General features: G+C 41.4%; 2 protein-coding genes across 3 annotated transcripts in view; both read right to left on the reverse strand.

Moving 5' to 3' along the window:
* Window positions 1-20,586, reverse strand: part of LOC146813460 (uncharacterized) — a 285,012-nt gene that overhangs the window by 52,470 nt on the left and 211,956 nt on the right.
* The window catches only part of LOC146813461 (uncharacterized), a 94,732-nt gene continuing 83,137 nt past the window's right edge, over window positions 8,992-20,586 (reverse strand). For both annotated transcript variants that reach the window (XM_085620220.1, XM_085620219.1), the window contains one exon: window positions 8,992-11,942. In XM_085620220.1, coding sequence (XP_085476346.1) covers window positions 11,248-11,942 — 695 coding nt within the window. In that variant the 3' untranslated portion in view covers window positions 8,992-11,247. The remainder of the gene's footprint in view (window positions 11,943-20,586) is intronic.

The raw sequence follows: 20,586 nt of genomic DNA on the forward strand, positions 1-20,586 counted from the left end.
TTTCTCATGGGCCTAGCACATAGGGTTCTGGTGCGATTCTTTTGCCTGTACCCTGTCTTGTAGTTTTAAATGCTTGATATAAACACAGATGTACAGGGAGCTGTCAGAAAGTGTGCACTGATACATCTCAAGTATAATTCGGAATGCTACAAGGGTCGCCCCAGTGCAGTCTGAATACACCGATCCCCTCAGTCTGCTCGTGCACCCCAGCTCAACATTTCAACTTAGCTGCCAAGGGACCAAGGGACTTCTGCCATCCTGCCCTGGCCATCGAATGCATTCTGGGACTTGTAGTTACGGTTCAGCCCTAGCACACACAGTGATGCCGAGGGAAGCGCCAGCATCGGCCCAAAGTCACACACGAAAAGGCGCTGCTGGGCCCCCGAGGCGCCCCTCTGGGCGCATCAGCAGGTGGCTCCGAGGAAGCTGTGCCGGGGGGGGGGGGGAGGGGGGGTGCACAATCAGCCCCAGTGTCACTGTGCTGCCACCCCCATCCCAGTCCCAGCACCACAGGACTCACCTGCTGCAGGGGAGGCCCCTCCCTCTCCGCGGGTCCCGGGTGCACTCTGCTCGGGGAGAGACCCTGGGACGGGGGGCGAGACCTCAGGGCAGACAATAGACCGGAGCCGTACACAACACAGCTCAGCAGCGCTGCCACTCTACCGCGCATGCGTAGAACTCGAGACACAATCTTCCGCATGTGTACACCCCTCAAACCACTAGCAGTACCTCGGGCATGCGCAGAAGCGCCGCGTCAGACGTGCATTGTAATGCGCATGCTCAGAGTCTGAGACGTGGTCCTCGTACGACACGCCAGTCTATAACTCGAAACCGGGCTGAGTGTATTGGTGAGGTTATTAAACAAGCATTGGCAAAGCCAATATATCTCACATATTTAAGAACTATTGGCTTTGCCAAAAAGTTTTAGCCATGTTGTACATCAGCATGCGCTGTTCAGCAGGACTAAAAGTTATTGGGGTAAATAGAAGTGGCCTGCAGAGGAGTGGCGTAAAGTCTTGTAGAGTGTAGTGGTATGGAGTGGTGTAGAGAGCAATAAAGCGGCATGGAGTGCCGTAGATTTGAGCCACATAAAGTGTTGTGGAGTCGGGTGGCATAGAGTGGAACCGAATTAAGTAGTGTGTCATAGAACAGAATAGAATGAAGTAAAGTGGCATAGAGGAATTTGTGCAGAGCGTCGTAGAGTGGAGAAGTGTCGTAGAGTGATATAGAGTGGAGCAGAGCTTTAAATGGGAAATAATTAGTGCAGGTACTCATTTAAATGTGGCGAGTGGGCAGGGCTAAAGGCAAGACATGCGAAGCTTATTGACTTATATACTAGTTGCAGCACATACAAAAACACAAGAAATGTGTTTCTGTAAACAAAACAGGTTAATTCGTTATACAAAACGAAAGTCAAACAGTGATATTTTAACATTTCCTTATTTTGTAATATTTCTCTAGTTTTTCTCCCACAAAAACACGCACACACAAGCAGACAGACAAATATAAGCAGACACACCCAAAAAGAATCGGGTCAGATTACAGCCCTTTCAACCTACTTACCTCCCATGGCTTTCCTCATTGTGCTATCACTGGGCTGCCTCGATTCCTTGCAACACAGCATGACAGCGAACAGCCGGAGAACATGCAAATGAGCCCACACTGAATAGTTCAGCGGGGGCTCAGCTCAGGGCTACAAAAGTGCTTTGGCTGTCTGTCAGAGAAGGCATCTGACAGCGAAAGACAGACTCCTTTGTAGAGACAGGCTACCACCACTAGAGGCAAATGCACCTCCCCCTTCATGAGTACCAGTACTCTCCACGGCAGTAGAGAAGTGCCGGTACTCAGAGTGAAAAAAATAAGAAGTGCCGGTACTCAGTACCTGTGAGTACCGGCCCATTTAAAGCCCTGGAGTGGTGTGTTGTAGAGTGGAGTTGCACAGAGCAGAGTAGAGCGTCAGAGTGTAGTGTCATAGAATGCCCTCGGGTGAAGTGGCGTAAAGTACAGTGGTGCAGGGTAGATTGGCATGGAGTGCAGTGGTATAGAGAACATTGGTTTTGAGTAAAGTGGTGTAGACTCCATTGGCGTAGAATGCAGTGACGTAGCGTATGGTGGTGCAGAGTCAATCAATCAAACAGGATTTATTGATCACAGTTTATCACGGCAAAAATTCAGGTGCCTAGTAGAGTGGTGTACAGTGGTGCAGCGCAGAGTGCAGTGTCATTGAGTGGCGTGGCTCAGAGTGGCATAGAGTGCAATAGCATATAGTAGATTGTTTCAGAGTAGAGTTAAGTGGCGTAGAGCTGAGTGGTGTGGGGTAAAGTGCAGAGGCATAAAGTAGAGGCATAGAGTTTGCAGTGTAGAGTATACTGGTGTTCAGTGAGGTGATGCAGAGTACATTGGCGTAGAGAGTGCATTGGTTTTTAGTATATTGGTGGAGTGCATTGGCGTATAGGGCAGTGACAGAGTTCAGCGGCATAGACTAGAGTGGAGTGGGGCAGGATAGATTGCAAAGGCATACAGTGGAGTGCATAGAGTGAAGTGGCATAGAGTAGAGCATCGTAGAGTGCAGTCAGAGTGCAGTGTTGCAAAGTAGAGTGGCACTGAGTGATGCAGGGTAGATTGCAGTGGTGTGGAGTGATGCAGAGTAGAGTGGCAGAGTACAGTGGCATAGAATGCACTGGCATAGTGTGGGGAAGAGTAGAGTTCAGTGGTAGAGTGCAGTGTTAGGGAGAAGACTGTCATGGAGTTCAGTGGTGTATTATTAGAGTGGCGTAGAGCACATTGGCATGGAGTGCAGTGGAATAGAATGGTGCAGAGTCGCGTATAGAGCAGTGGCCTGGAAGGCAGTTAGATTATAGTGCAGTGGCGTAGAGTGTTGCAGCGTAGAGTAGAGTGATGCAGAGTAGAGTGCCATAGCGCACAGTGCAGTGACGCCGAGGGCAGTGGCATAGAGTAGATTGTTTCAGATAAGAGTGGAGTGGTGCATAGTAGAGAACAGTGGCATAGAGTAGAGTGGTGTAAGAGAGCAGATGTTCTGAGTAGACTAGGGTGGCATAGAGTGGATTGGCATAGAGTGGACTGGCGTAGAGTGAAGTGATACAGAGTAGAGTGCATTGGCCTAGAGTGCAGTGTTGCACAGTACAGTGACGCAGAGTGGAGTGGCGTAGAGTGGAGTTGCACAGAGAGTGGTGGAGAGTACAGTGGCAAAAAGTGCAGTGCATAATAGAGTATTGTTCGGTAGAGTGCATTGACACAGACTCGAGTGGTGTAGAGTAGAGAGGCTTAGAGGGGAGTGGAGCAGACTAAAGTGCAATGACAAAGTGTGGACCGGCATATTGTGGAGTGGTGCAGAGTAGAGTGCAGTGGTGAGGAGTGGTGTGAAGTAGAGTGGAGTGGAGTGGAGTAGAGTGGAGTGGAGTACAGTCGAGTAAAGTGTAGTATGCATGGTGGGGTAGTGTACAGCCATTACAGACAACACATCTTCAATTGAAATGACCATTACATTGGCACAGAAATACAATTTTACTGATTAAAGTATATAGCGCACAAACGATAATGTGAGGGAATGACATCAAAAAGTGTATTGATTTGTTTTGTTGTGTTGAAATATTTGTTTCCACCACACTTTAGAATTTCCGAAAAACGTGCTTCATTTGTGCTTGCATAATTATGATATTCTGAAATATCTGCATAGTTCATTTACAAACATTTACATTTTGTTATGTGCTAGAAAAAATATATTGTACAGCCTTCTGACAAGCACACTCTCAGCCGCCAGCATAATAGTCACATCAATCCTCTCACTTTGTAGTCAGAGAAAGAAAAGTAAACACCAAGCTCCCTGGAAAACAGAGCCTGACATTTGACCTCTGTCTTTGACTGAACAGCAAATGTGACAAGATAAGAACAAGATTTAAAGGCATGTGTACAGAAATCCATTTCTGGTGGAAGAAGACAGTAAATAAGGTTTGGGCAAGGGAAGGGCCGAACTCAAACTGGGCAGCCTAAAACAAATAAAGGCAGCAAACAGAAAGCAGGAAAATGTGAGTAACAAACCACAAAGCCAATGGTAAGCAACAGGCAGAATGCATTCCCCGGGATGCTTTCCAATTGTCCACAAGATGTCATTAGCAAACCAGACAGTAGCTAGAGACCTAAAAAGCTTGTTAAACTAGGTAGCAAATGGTCCTGTTTTATGTGTGCTAGTCACATTGCCATTAATGAGCTGCTGCAAAATAGCACGTCTCGCTTTTTAACACCCACAAGATGAGGAAGAGGTGGAGGGCTGCTGGCATGCGCACATCTCCAGAGGCCTGATAGGGCAGCCTTCCAGACCCCTTCCACTTATTTGAGCTGTAAAAGAGGTGCCAGTGGGTGGGAGGTACCCAGGACACAACAGGATCTCCAGGAACAGTTCCGCTTTAGAAATCCAAATTACAGAATGTGATCGCAACACTGCAGAGGGTGTGAATGAAAACCACACTGGTGTCCTGTGCTGCGAAATACGACTTTCGTGTTTATTTCTTCTGTTATGCCTCTTTCAAAGTGATAATATATTGTCATATTACTGAACTGAGGCACACAGAGAGTAGGATTTGCTCAAGATCAACTGGTTTGTTAAAATAGGAGTCCTGAGACTGTAACACACATTACTGCTTGCTCTAAAGGCTATACATTAACCATCAGGTTGCACTTTGGTGCATATGCCCTGAGAGTGGGCACCACTGCCCCCTCTCCCAGGTAATATCTAGTTCATTGTGTTTTAACTAAACCCCTAAAATAGCTTTTGGGTCAATTCTAAATACTCTCAATATTGTCAAAAACAGGAAACATAGAAAAGAAATAAGCTCAAAGGGTGATTGCCCAAAAGCACAAAATTTGACGAAACAGGGAGGAGAAGAGAGGATTAAAAACCATGTCTCATGGTTCCACATTTTCCAAGAAACACTCTAGACGACAACAGGGTATTCCAGGGAAACGTCACTGTCTTGCTGGGCATGCCCAGATTTAGAATACATTACTTTCCGCATCTTTAAGTGAGTGCTAAAGCTGAGATTCCATGCCAAGTCTCCTATTTTCATGGCTAACAGATACACATTTAGATTTGCTTCCACCCCCCTCCCCACTCTACTGACTTGCCCACTTTTTTAGGAGTCTTGGCAAGGTTATTTTTTTATAGCACTCAGTGCTTGTTTTGACTCTGTATTTAACTTTCACAACTGTTTGCAGAGAACGAGAAAAAAGACATAGTATGTTGTAAAACTATTTCACTGAGTCCTGTGGCCGTAGGTGGTTACTGGGCAGTATCCGGGGTGCATTCTTATATTTGTCATTAGCGCTTCAAAGTTCAAGACAATTTCATTCTATTTGTATAACATAATTATTCATTTTGCAAACTTGTTTCTCAAATGGGACAATAATGAACAGTAAGGGCTTACCCAAGAGGTGGTAAATAGATAGGAACTTAGACAGGAATCACACTGTACAAGCTTAATATTGGTCCGAGTTATATATTCTAAGATGGCCTGATTCAGAGAAGAAGTTTATTACATGAGCCTCAAAAAACATGCTTAGCGACTTATATTCCCCCCACCTCCTCCCCCATACACACACACGCACTCACGCACCACAACAAACATCTTCTGATGTGTGTGCAGGCACACAGTATCCCCAGATGCAGAAAGTGTCCTGCAAACTGATAATGAAATGTTGGCCACCATCCTTATGCACTGTACTGGTTTTCAGTTACAGCAATAAAAAAAGTGTTCGAACTTTCATAGCTGGATCTATGCTAGGCCTGCAGAAGGGACATTCTGCACCGCAGCCTTTTCAGAGAGATTTCTTTGCTAGTCTATTAAAGGATTTTGTCAAGGAGCAAATGATTACTAAACACAGACCAGAAAACCCTGGAACAAGCGTCAACTCAGCAGAGCACAGAAAGAGAATGATGCAATGCATTAGTGCAAGACCTCAAAGAACAGATACCAACAACCTGCCACACACATGAAATAAAGGGCAGATCACTTAAAGGTCACTTTCATTCCCTTAGTCCTATGTATCCTTGTCCCACTTATTACCTGTGAGGTAAATCCCCCTCTAGCGACTGGAAATAAACAACTGTGCTAAAGCCAAGCCGTACGCACACTCGGCTTACTATTTTTCAACCACTTTCAAAAGACCAGAGAGGAGGAGTCGATAGGCTGCAAGGACTGGGAAAGGGTAATTAAGCATAATGAATATTACCAGTGAGTAATCGGACCATTACCTCTCCGTACCTCATCTTCACCCGTCATTACTTGTGAGGTATGCCAAAGACAAATAACATTTGCAAGAAAACACATCCATATCATCGGTATGTAAACACCAATAAGCAAACAATACTATGAACTTTAATGTATAATGGTGAATACGAAAGTAATAGCAAAACCAGAATCTCACATTTATCATCTTACACGCATCCCAGATCAGAAAAAGAAAATGAAAAATCATGAACTAATTATTATAATATACAAATGTGGAATCTTTCTACAACCAATAGATATATAACTCTAAACCATAATGTACTTGATAATTAACTTTTTACAAAATTCAAAACTATTAACATTTTAAATTAAGTAATTACATAACAAAATAAATCATAAAGAAATTCAACCAAAATACATTTAAAATCTCAATAAAAGCATTATAAAAATGTTAATTAAAATCAAGCATTTAAAATTTTGTCAACATCAATTGTAAAAAATACATATTTAAAATATTTGGTGATAAATTATATATATATAATTTATTCAAACATTACATATATATTAAAAATAAAAAAGGATCATTATTACAAAACAAAAAAAGAATTTCTTTTCTAAACATTTCAGCAAATAATTTCTCATAAAAATAAAATTACAAATTAAATAGAAAAAAATCATATTACTCTAGCAAGACATTTTACTTAAAAATTAATACAAATGTATTTATACACATCCATAAACCTAACATCCCACTCCTACAACATAATAAAAATTACTCTAATTAATACTTTCAAAAAACAATCGTAATATGTACAAGTTACATAAAGTAAATTAGAAACAAAAATTATCTTACAATACTAATTAAATACAACAAAAAACATAATAAAAGAACCATAGAAATGTATAATCTACAATACATTATAAAACTATATTTTTTTACGATATTAAAAACAACACTCAAAACAATATTCTTACCTTCGCTATTTCTGTCCACAATACTGCTGATAATACGATATAGTTGACACAATATTTTTGTTTCACAATATTTTCGGGGGGATATTTTGTCAAAATATCCACAGGGAACCTACTCAGTACTGTTTTATAAATAGTTTACCTCTGCTATCTGGTTGTGTGAAGTAACATTTTCAACTAAATGTGGCATTCTCAATATTTTTATTCCCTGCCAATTCTCTATATGGGTAGCCACTTCAGTCCCAACATATTATTTGTGAGGTGCAGAGGGTTGTAGGATTGGTTCCCAGGTGAGCTCGAAGTAGGTCAGTTGGTCATTCATTTTGTATAGCACCCGTTGACGAGCTACAATCCTGGCCCTGTGTCAGTCTTCATCAAATGTAGGTACTCTAGGGCACCACCGGTGGCTAGCAAGGTGGCAAGTCGTTTGTACCTATTTTTGTCCTGCACAACACAGTCATCCAAATTATAAGGATGGCCAAATATATAGAGGGAGTAAGTGTAATATGTTCAATGGTGGGCAACATATTCCAGATGGCAGTCCAATATGGTCTCACATTCGAACATCCACACAATATATACAGCAGATAACATTTCTGTTGAGAGCATCACCAACAATCCAAATAGCCAACTAGACCCATCTTATTCAGCTGTTCCATGGTATAATACCAATTATGGAATAATTTAAAATAAGAACGTTTTATCCTAGCCTCACGCAGGACTTTATCATGTAATAGTAATAAGTCAGACTAAGGCTCCGTGGTGTATTTTTGGTGCAATGCATTTTACCAAAGTACACATGAAGCTAGGTCCAAGGGGGCAAAGTAAACACAGTTTATAATCATGCCATACAGGTATGATACTAACCCTTTGCGCATACTTAAGTTTTCCAGGTAAAGTCCAAAAGGGGGCTGGGGGCTGTGCACAGGAGTGAGACTAAACAGAATACACAGGCAATGTGCTAATTGTGTATATTTCCACTGCTGTGACTGTGGCAGACCATATTCCCTACTCAAGGAGTCCAAAGCCTTCACTCGGTCATTATCAAAGAGGTGATCCAACCTGTCAATTCCCACTTGTCTCCACTTTTTACAATAAAGCCCTGCATTGTTCCACACCGGTTTTGAGAAACAGAGCAGTGGATTTACCTTACAACAGGTTTAGCCTTCTTCTACATATCTACCATGCACCGTATAACCGGGTTATTATTATTTCTATGCGGAGACTTATACCTGTAGAATATATCCATGTATCTTTCTTCCTCCTACCTGTCACGTTTGAGAAATTGCCGGAAGTGTTTTTAACTCAAAAGCATTTTATCTGTGAAGCGAAGACGTGGAGATCCCCAAAAACATTCCTGCAGTTAAATCCCAATCACCAAGTTGTCTGGAATCACCAGTAGATAACACAACTTTATGTGCCGCTAGGACCAGGCCAGAACCACAAAAGAAAAGAAAGCCTTTCCAGCTCTGCTCCCAAGTGGGGGTAAACATGCTAGACGAAAGGAACAGGATTCTTTTTAGGATATACAACTTTAAAGTTTTGAATGGAAACTTGGAGGTCAAAAATGGCATGCAAGGCGATATAACTATCATGTAAAGAGATAAAACTGTCACAATACATTTATTTTGTGTCTCCTACCAGACATGGCAATTTGAAAAGAACGTTCCCACAGATACAGTGTCCTTGAAAATGACTTTCATCAATGTGCTAGGATGTTGGCCTTGTTTATACAACGTTCCAGTTCCTACAATAAAAGACCAGCTAGCCACTCTGTTGTTTCAGGTTGATTTAATTGTAAAATAAACAGCATACTGTTTAATGGTAAAAGGGAATACAATTTGCATTAAGACATACATCTGAGAACTAATCAAAACAATGTGGTGCCGGGTGAGAGAAAGCAATGCAGCAAAAACAGAAAATGCATTAACATTGTCAATATGTCGCTGTAAACATTCATGCAGCATTGACACTCAATATCCATAACACATCAATTATTGCATTTCAAGTATTGCGGATGATATTATCAGCCAGCTGTCGTCACCCTATTCTCCTCTCCCTCTATCCGCTCAGTTATCCAACGTAAACACGGACGCTGGTGCCTGGCGCTGTAGCTCTGGATCGAATTCTAAGGAATCACGCTGCTCCATTCGCAATGTTCCAATAAATTTGCTCCTTTTTGAGCGAACCACAGCATGATAGAATGAACCATAAAGTCAGTGGAGAAGAAGACAAGGAGGTACTGAAAGAATTTTATAAACAAGCAAAAATTGAGAGAAGTGTAACTAGGGTACCAGCAAGTGAAATCATCTTAAAGTAAAGTCAGAACTAAGAAGAGGAAAGTGACACAGGAAAAGACACTGACAATTGGTACATAAATTCAACTTATAGTGATTGCCACAGCTTCCTATCATTTATTCCGTCTAATTTCAGAGATTGTTATTCAGGTCACACCTTCAACCCGCAGTAACTCTATATGCCATCTACATGAGTGTCCATATAAGTCCATAGGAGTGGCCCTAACCTCCCACCACCACCTTTTATTAATGGATATTTTCTCTGACATCAAATGCAGTTTTTGTTGTGCTTGCAATGTGCTATGTCCTGATGATGAACTTATAAACTACCACATAAGGTAGAAACGCCTTCAACACTTTCTCTAGATATTTATTATTCATATTCTGAAACGTTCAAAACCTCTCTTAATTGATTCCTTGGTATTTTGTGTATATACAGGGTTCCCTTCGATGTTATTTCATGACTGTATTATTGGAGATGCACTATATTCAAGAAAATAAAACCTACTTTTGTGCAGCGTATGGTGCCTGGGCTCTATTGTTGCAACACAGTGAATGTGACTGTGGTAAATAATGTGACCAACAAACAGAGATATGTATATCAAATGAGTCAGTAGTGAACCATTGCATTTTTTAATGCTCTGCATGCCTCGTGGTACGAAAGCAGAGACCCAAAAACCTTGTGGAGACCACGAACAAAATGACAAGTTACACTGAAAATATAAACAGCAACAGTGGAAGTTTCTGAGCAAAACAAATACAAACAAATGGAAAGTCAAATTATAGAACTGATACAGCATCAATTTATGCAATCGCGCCATTTATGACCTATTCAGCTGCATTTCAAGTATTATAATTAGAAAATAGTGGCCATCATGGGATGGAATTAGGAGGAAGTCAGTTAGCAAAAGTGTCTGCTCCGGTTTCACATTTTTATGGTACTTTCTTCATCACCAATTGTGATTCGGGTCTGTTGTGAAAGAAGTCTTTATAGGAGAGAAGGTACTTCAATAAACACTTACTGGTTTGTGTTGTGTTTTTTCACTCCTATGTTTGTTACAACAAACCAGTGTTTCTGCCAGTATTGGTGACATATTATTTGTATCACAGTGCCAGTGAAAGTTGTGTCCATGTGGTAGACCTAATTTACAACATTTCAAATGTAGAAGACCAGTTTCTGTTTGTTTCCATAAACACACACTCTGGATGCCATGTGTAGAAAAGATCCAGGTGTAGAACAGATCTATTTTGTGTCTTGGGAGCTAATCTATTGCTTTGCAGCCTCAGGAACAATTATGTCTTCATTTGGATTGTCTTTTCGTATGGAGAAGGTCTTCCAGATTGGGTTTGCTCCGCTGCCATGAACCCAATGACAGATATGAACCATTGCTTCAATGCTGAGCTGCCGTGGCAGGAGCACAGCACATACTCATATACACATTCAACCGCTTGGTATTAGGAACCATAGGACTTGCTTCTTTTCTTTGATTACTGAAGTGAAATCAACACCACAGAGGGGAGTTTACAGTCTGCTAGATGGACCCATAACTAGACGTTTGCAGCCAACTTTTTAACCTTGAGAATTTTCTTAATGTTGTCTTTCCACAACAAACGAACCACTGTAAGCAAGGAGTCTCAGCTTAAGAAACAGCTTTGCTTTGACCCCACACATGAGTCTGTGTTCTTTTTCAGCCTCCCTTTCTCCTCTGTTCCTGGTCTTCCATTTGGAGCTTTTAATGTACCTTCTGGTGTCTTACAAGATCTGTCTTTTGAATAAAAGTTTTCCCGCATTTAGCACACTGATAGGGCTTCTCCCCTGTATGTATCATCTTGTGTCTACTGAGAACTTCCTTTCTATTGAAACGTTTCCCACATTCAGAACATTGAAAAGGCCTCTCTCCCGTGTGTATTCTTTTGTGCCTAACAAGACAAGTGTTTTTATTGAATGTTTTCCCACATTCTACACACTGGTGTTGTGTCTCTCCCGAATACGTTTTCTGCGGTATGAAAAGATCTTTCTTTAAAAAAAAGCTTTGCTCATGCTCAGTAAATTTGTGTGGCGGTGTGTCATTGTCTGGAATCAGGGGTGCTGCAGGAAAGTCTTTCTGATAAATACTTAGTTCACTTTCAGTATATGCAAATTGGTTCCAGTGTTTTCGTTTACCCAGACAAGCAAAATATGCGACATTCTTCACAGCGCTATCATATCCAAGGTATGTAGGTGGTCTGTCGGTAAGAGATGTTGCCTGATGTAATTTTGTGTGCGTAGAATAACTGAAAACACTTTTGCAATGATCAGGGTTACGTTGCAACCAAGTTCTGCTTTTAGAAGTAGTTTCTTCCTCAGTGTTCTGGTGTGTTTCAACTTGTAGGGCTTTGCATGACGATGTTTTATCATTAATCGCTGAAGAATTCATGCTTCTATTATCTGTTTAATTAAAAAAAGATTAATTTATTAAAGTAGTCGCATGTGAATTTGGATATTTAACATATTTTACAAATACTACAACACTAAAGTGTACTGCAGGAGATTTTTGTCATCACATACAGGGCAGCAGTTTTTTAATTTCTGTTCAGCAGAAATTAACAGTCTGGTTTCAATCCGAGTCATCGCACATAAATCCAAGAGGGTTCAATCCACGCTAGATTTTTATGATACCAATTAGAGAAATAATTAAACAACAATTTTTAATAGTTATTAAAAACCCAATTAATGTAAAATTTTTAATAAACATTAAGGAAAAGGTAATTTGAGAAAGTTAACCATTCCCTGACTAAAGCCTCTGAAGACCCATTTGCATTTGCTCTTCCTCTGCCAGCCAGTAACTAGCATCTGAACAGGAGTGAATGGGTGTGAACTGTCTCCTAGAAGCAAATTATAGGTTGATCTGAATGGGCTGAAACGACCCCTCTGAACCTGACAAAATATGAAGGGACTGTGAGCATCCTTCTCACAATACTGTGTCAAACTCTGTTTGCATGCGTTTTAAATGGAACACTTGGGACGTACTACAAAGATAGCTCTCCTGTCACAGGCAAATGTTAGCTGACCCCTGGGCAGGGCCCTTCCTTTGTCTGCCTAGCCGAGAGGCTCCAATTACAGGTCTGCCGGGTTTTAAATATAACACGTGGTGCAAACTTTAACAGGCTAGAACAGAATGCAAGGTAATATTTGTGTATACACTGTCTGGTTGCTGGGAAATAATGATTTGTTCTACCAGACATCTGCCTCTGTGTTTAAGGGTGTGAAGTGACTGCCCAAACTGAAATTTATTGTTAGATATGGGAGGATACTAGGATTACTATAGTACACTCCCCACTCACACCCAAAGCCCTCAGAGCCCAAGTTTAGTATTTTTGAAGACTTCCATCATCTTGAAAATACCCAAAGGGAATAGAGTTGACCCCACAAACCTTTGCCTCAGAAGGTAGGGTGTGGCTAGGAGTCACTTCCACCCACTAGGTTGTGCCAGGCATAAATGTGGCATCTCCAGACCCCCACTCCTGCACCTGCGGAAGAACAGAAATGGACTGGACCTGCTGTCTGCGACATGAGAGAAGCTCTGGAGGATTCTGGCTCCTGGGTGCAAGTCTCCCTCTTGCACCCAGGACAAAGAAGTGGACTCCAAGGGCCATAAGACTGACCAGTAAAAGCTATAGGGACACAACAATCTTCATGAGGCCTCTTTCTGTAACTACTCAGCTGACCAGTCGCAACTGGACCTGGACTGGACCTTGGTGTTTGGCCTCTGTCTGGTACCCTGTGAGTCCTAAGTGCCTCTGCTGTGGTCCTGAGGGAGCTTTAGAAGTTTGCTTCCAAGGTGGACCGGGGGCAAAGGACTAAAGTCAGAAGGTAAAATATTTGACTAGGATGAACCTGGCTGGAGTTCCAAGCCAGCGATCCATCATGGTCAGCAACGAATTGCGTCTAGGTCCCAGCCTACTACAAACATTGACTATCATTGGAACATTATGCCCCGTGGTGCTATTCTTGTTGGACACCATAACAATTTATATCTATGGTTTCAGTTGTTGGATTTCAGTTATTTTTGTGTCATCTTCTTTAATAAATTTTAATCTAATTTACTTATTCAGTTTAAGATATTTATTGTGTTGCATTTCAACGTTATTACTGTTTTGGTACTGCTTAAATACGTAACAATTTGTCCTAAGTTAAATTCATTGCCATAGCTAACAGGGGGTTGAGCTCAGATTAATTTAGTGACTTTAAGGGTTCACCCTGACAAGGGTTTCTATATTTTATTGAGGTGTGTAGTGACCCACCCCAATTAATAATCCTATTTCTTACATGTTTGCTACCAGATAAGTCTTTACATCAGAAGGTAACTAACATCTGCGTAGGTTATGTGTACATTGAGAACCTTTACACCACACTGCAATTATTTACTTCTCAATTTTCACAATTATTAAATGCTAAAATAAATGTTTCAAAAATGTATTATACACTATAGCAAAGTTAGAAGCTATTCAAAAACATACTGATACCTTCATGGAAATAGATACAAGAAGAGTTAGCAGACACTGTCCTCAACTCAAATGGGGGGCTTCCATGTACCAGATCAATCAATCAATCATTTGTAAAGCGCACTACATACCCGCAAGGGTCTCAAGGCACTGATGTATTTATGGTTTAAAAAAAATGTTTGTATCAGTACAAAAAACATAATGTACAGTCACATTTAAACACTAATCACAACTATCCTTTTTGTAAAAAAAACCTCAGAAAGATTCCCAAAAACATATATGTCAGCGTGCGTCATTTTTTTCATCACTCGTGTGGAGCCTTTTATACTGTACAGACGGGTCCCACAAACAAAGCTACTCTTAATGAACTGTACCATCTGCACATAAAAAATCAGTAATTCCAGTAATTCATGTTTGAAAGTGTTTACAACACATTCTTAGATTTGCCCGAAAGATATTATATTTGACCATTTTTTAAATAATTGTAAAATTTCAGCACCCTGCCAATCTTTTCAAGGAAGGCAAGGTATTTGATTTGAAATATTACTTAAAAACTGGCTTGGGCAGCACTCCCATATGTAATAAGCTAGGTCGTTTGCATTACATATACGTTACAGACCAGTAGCAATGTACGATCTATTGAGTTTTATCCTTACTCCAGGGGGAATCGTGAATAACTTTTGTGCATTTAAACGGACGTATCTTGCTATTCAGCTTTTAATATCGCGTTTTGGCTATACTACAAGCCTTACGGACCCATAACTTGCACGTTCTGTTCAGACGGAGGACTCATAGAAAGAACATCATTCCATGAATTTATACTCAATAGCATCAACTAGTGACTACCAAATATATACTTCGTACATTGCCTTGAAAAAGTCGTACTTACTCTGTACAGACGAAACACGTGTTGGCTACTCTTTCTTATACCACATGCATTGAAGAACATTAAAAATCATCAACTATACTGGAACCTTAGTCGGATCGTCATTTCATCATCTCTGAAATTCTGTGAATATCCTGCAAGCTACACAAGAACTCTGGATTATTTAGTGTTTGATAAAACAGCTAGAATACTGCTACTGGTCTGTAACGTATATGTAATGCAAACGACCTAGCTTATTACATATGGGAGTGCTGCCCAAGCCAGTTTTTTAGACAATTTTCCGGCATTTGTGTTTTCACTTTGCCTATAGCACTTCTAGGTAGTAAGTGCTTTTTGGTTTACTAAGCACCCTTTGACATCTTTAATTATATATGTATACTCGTCTTTACTTTGTTTTTTGATATCTAATTGATGTGCGGTCCATTCCCAGTTTGGGAACACTACTACCTTTCTGTCTAATTTGAAATATTACTTGTTAAGCGCACGAATGCCGTGGCGTCTTGGCGCTGACTGTGATACATGAGTTACTAGAATGAGGATTGTGATGCCTCAGGTTTGAGAGAACAACCAAGTTTTCAACTCCTTCCTAAACATCCTCCGGTTTGGTTGGAGTCGCAAAGTAGGTGGCATCTGATTCCAGAGTTTGGGCGCACAGAATGACAGCATGCGGCCACCCCATCTTACCTTACGTATTTTTGGGATACATGCAAAGCCCATCATTGAGGGTCTGAGAGGTCTAGCCGGGGAGTACCTTGTGAAAAGCTTACGCATCTCCCCAGATATTCCTTCATAGAAGGCCTTATGTACCATACACAAAGCCTTAAAATTTGCTCTTTGCTGGACAGGCAGACAGTGTAGGGCTGTGATTGCCTCTGATGTCAGACGTCCCTTAGGGATGTTCATGAGTAGTCTGGCAGCAGCATTTTGAAGTGATTGCAGCTTCCTTACCTGGGCTTTATCAATGCCCACAAAGAGCGTGTTGCAGTAGTCAATTTTAGATAAAAAAAAGTGCTACCACTACGGTTATCTGAAGTTTGTGTGAGATAAAAGGGAAGATTTTTCTCAATGATTTTAGGAGAAAGAAACAGGAGGAAGTTAATTGATTAACTTGGGCTGACAGATTTAGCTGCTCATCTAGAATCACCCCCAAGCTCTTTACTTTGGTACCTGAACTAGGACAGGTTCCCGCCTCCGTAGGCCACCAGTTATTGTTCCATACTGGGGGTCCTTTACCAAATTCAAGTACCTCCGTTTTATCTGTAGTTATTTTTAGGAAATTTGAGCTCATCCAACTCATTATGTCCTTCAGACATACATGGAAGCTGTTGGCCACTACTTCGGCTGGTTGGGAAACCGAGATTGTAAGCTGCGAGTTGTCAGCATACATAATCAAAGAAAAGCCATGTTTTCTGATTAATGTAGCCAATGAGGACACATAGGTGTTGAAAAGAGTGGGTGACAAGGCAGATCCTTGCGGCTCACCACATGGAAGCTGAAAGGTGTCAGACTGGAGATTCTCCCAGTGAATGCTTTGTTCCCTATTTTCTGGGAAGTAGGAGTGGAGGGCAAGAGCAGTATCCTCCACCCCTACGTCTCTCAGCCGCTGTACCAGCACTGTATGGTTCACGGTATCAAAAGCCTCCGAGAGATCCAATAGGATCAGGATCGCTCCGCCCCCTCCATCTACTATCCTCCGAATCCCCTCTGTAGCTAGCACCAGGGCTGTCTCCGTAGAGTGACACGGTCTGAACCCGTGTTGAGTGGGGTCCAGCAATACATTTGCGTTTAAGTAATGGATCAGCTCTTTGTTCATTGCTTTTTCCAATATTTTGGCTGCCTGGGGTAGCCTAGACATTGGCAAATAATATTTCGGCTCTAGGGGGTCCAGAGTTGGCTTTTTTAGGATGGGCCTTATACAGGCTGTTTTCCATACGCTGGGATATCTACCTGTGCCCATAACTTGATTCAGAAGAGGGGTAAGATGTGTGCTGATGATATTAGCTACTAGCTGGAATGTACCTGGTGGGCATGGGTCAGATGGCGAGCCTGATTTTATGGATGACAGGAGGTTATGAACCTCCTCCATTGTCAAAATTGTAAAATGTGACAGCCTCCTGGATGTTGCACACTCTTTTACATTTTCGGTAGTATTTACTGGGATAGTAATGGCTGTATTTAACAGATCATTATACATCAACTGAACTTTGATCTGAAAGAATTTGGCCATTTCATGACATAGGGTTTGATCTGGTTTAAACTGGTCCGTATGCTGAGGTTTAGCTAGGGTGTATACTGTTCTAAAGAGTTCCTTAGAGGAGTGTTCCGCCTCCCCAATTTTAGTCGTGAAGTAAACACGATTAGCTTCAATGATGGCTTTTTTATAGACGTCCAAGCTACAATTATAAGCTCGCTTATGTTCAGTGCTGTAGTCTGACCTCCACGTTCTACATTCCATTTTTAAGATGTTTTAGATCCCGACTGTACCAAGGCGCAGTTGTTGATGCTTGTTTAACTATTTTGGTTGTTTCTGGGGCAATACTGTCCACAGCTACTCTCACCCAGTTATGAAACTGATTGACTGCTATGTCATTGTCCTTGTGTAGGAGCGGCGGCCCAGGTTCTAAAGCTTGTTCCAGATCTAGCTTTTTATCTGATTCCATTTACGAAACCTCTCTTTTATATTACACATTGGAAGAGATAAACTGGGTTTTGTATGTGACACCTCAAAATAAATGGCTCTGTGGTCAGTCCAAGGTAGTGCTGCTGTCTTTATAACCGTTATGTCTGGTTGATTTGTGAAAATACCATCCAGGGTGTGACCTATCCGATGGGTGGGTTCCTGAACCACCTGAGAGAGCCCATAGGCTGCTAGGTTATCTACTAACCTTATTGTGTCTAGGTTATTCTCAAGTTCAAGGTGGTAGTTAAAATCTCCTAAGATGGTAAAGAAATCTGACTCCGAGCTGACTTCTAAAAAATTCAATATGGCCTGTGAGAAATCAGTTCTAGGTCCAGGGGGCCTATAGACGAGTAGACCTTGAAATGTGAAATAATCATTTAATCTGAATGAGGAACTGTAGCGCCTTGGCTGGAAGTAACGTCGACACCTCATGATGCAATTTTAGATCATCTCGGTAGAGCAACGCTATGCCCCCTCCTCTTCCCTCTGTTCTATCCTGATGCACCACTGCATATCCTGGTGGAAGAGCTATATTCCAGTCAGGATCTGAGCTAGCATCAGTCCACGTCTCCGTTAAAAACACGATGTCTGGTTTGTCTATTTGCAGGAGGCATTCAAGTTCATATTTGTGTTCTGCGAGAGATCTAATTTTAAGTAAAATACATGTTAGGGTTTGAACTTGTATTTTTGTTGCATGTCCCCTAACCTGGCCACTATTTCCATCTAACTTGCAGGGGGGAGTTTTCCCTGAAACTTTCCATTTGTCACCTATTATGGTATACTTGTTCCCTGTAGACAATACAGCCGAGTCATGCCCCTCACTTCCCAATAGTGGGGTGAACTGAAAACTACAGCTTGTACATTTGTATGTTTCAGGCACCATCCCCCCTGCCATCAGTTACACGCGAGGCACTTCTCGGTCTGCATTTCGTACGGTTGTTGTTGACTATATTTATGGGCAGACTTTTGGCCAGGGGTTCTGGCGCTGGACGTGCTCCGGGTGCCGACGGGCGCAGACGGGCTTGCCTTCGGCGTGCCATCGGCGCGCCCGCTGCGCGGTCAAGCCAGTGTGCAATTTATGGATCAGGGAAAAAACAACTGGACCGCTGACTGTCCAAGATGGCGGGCTCGCTCTAACAGGCGGCTCCGCGAGGTCTACGGCCAGTCAGTAAGTTGAAGGCAGTTAAAAATTCATTTTACCAAAGTTAAAAACCATTCTAAAACAATTAAATGACAAGAATTCGTGCAATTATGTGCAAATACAGCATTAGCAGCATTATCAGCGGTGCGCGACCCTCACGAGCCTTCGCCCCCGTATCACAGGTATTAACGCACAAACAGAGAAGAAGATTATCTCAAGGAACCATCGAGTTAACAGTTCCAACAAATATATTGTATTAAAAAAAGAAAACTATATACTGAGGTGGGAATCTAAAACTCAAACATTTAAAATGATTACAGTTACCTGATAAAAATTACTTGCACTTCACAGGAGGTTCTTTGGCGTAATAACCTATTTTTCTTTCATTGATAAACAGATTAATACTAGTAATAGTTTTAATCAAACCAGGTTTTCCAAAGTTTTTTTTAACAAAACAGAAAATATTTATTCATTTTTCTGCATCATTTTAACCTAATTTCCTGTCCCATAGGAAAGTCTTGATAACCAAAATGGAAAAATACACACACACCAGTTGGCTGTCAGAGAGAACATCTCAATTAAAAGAGAAGGCCAAAAATCTTACAAAGAAAGTACAACTTAATCAATGTAAATTGTAATAAAACACAAACATATGCAACCTGCTCAAAAGAACACAGCCTTGTAGAGTCAGTATTTAATTTTCGATGTATTTATTCTCATAGTAAATGGAGTACGTTCATAAAATGGAAAATATGGCTCCAGTAAATTATACACTATTCAAAAGAAATAATATACTGCCATAGGGGGTATGCTTACTACAGGGAAAGGGCCAACTTGAAATGTGTAGAGTATATGAATTTAACTAACACCTTGAAAAAAATCCTTAAAACTGTTCCCTGTCATAACCCCAGCGTCCTTTGCAACACGTCCCTAAAATTAAATGTTAATTTTATTTTACAATTTACACACTGTACCAAAAAAAAACTGTCCTAATATTTAACACACAGACCTAATGCACAAACTATTCCTGTGCCATAAAACCCCATGCCACCCCCTGTGTGAAACCCATCCCTGAACCCTAAAAACTCCTGCTAATATAATGTACAATTCATGCTAAAGCACTAAAACTCCTTGTAATCCCATATGTGCAACCTATGTTTGTGCACTAACAACCCCTTGCTACCTCAATGCATAACACAGCCCAATGCTCTAAAACTCCTTACAACTCCTATGCATAACCCATCCCAACACCCTAAAATCTCCTTGCAACCCCATTTGTGCAACCCCATTTGTGCAACCTATCTTTGTGCACTAAAAACGCCTTGATACCCCTATGCATAACCCATCCCTTTAGCCTAAAAACTCCTTACAACTCCTGTGCATAACCCATCCTAGAGCCCTATAAACTCCTTATTACCCCTACACATAACTAATCTGTGAAGCCTAAAACCTACATGCTACCTGTATGCATAAACTATCCCTGAGCTCTAAAAACGCCTTCCTACTCATATGCATAACTGATCCCAGAGCCCATAAAACTCCTCGCAACCCCTATGCATAACCCATCACTGAGCCCTACGAAACCCAGCTACCTGCAACGCATTACCCACCAATGAGCCCTAAAAACTCCTTGCAACCCTTATGCATAACCTAAAAACTCATTGCAACTCCTATGCATAACCCATCACTGAGCCCTACGAAACCCAGCTACCTGCAACGCATTACCCACAAATGAGCCCAAAAAACTCCTTGCAACCCCTATGCATAACCCATCACTGAGCCCTATGAAACCCAGCTACCTGCAACGCATTACCCACCAATGAGCCCAAAAAACTCCTTGCAACCCCTATGCATAACCCATCACTGAGCCCTACGAAACC

The sequence above is a fragment of the Triturus cristatus genome, chromosome 7, assembly GCF_964204655.1.
Source record: "Triturus cristatus chromosome 7, aTriCri1.1, whole genome shotgun sequence".
NCBI lineage: Eukaryota > Metazoa > Chordata > Amphibia > Caudata > Salamandridae > Triturus > Triturus cristatus.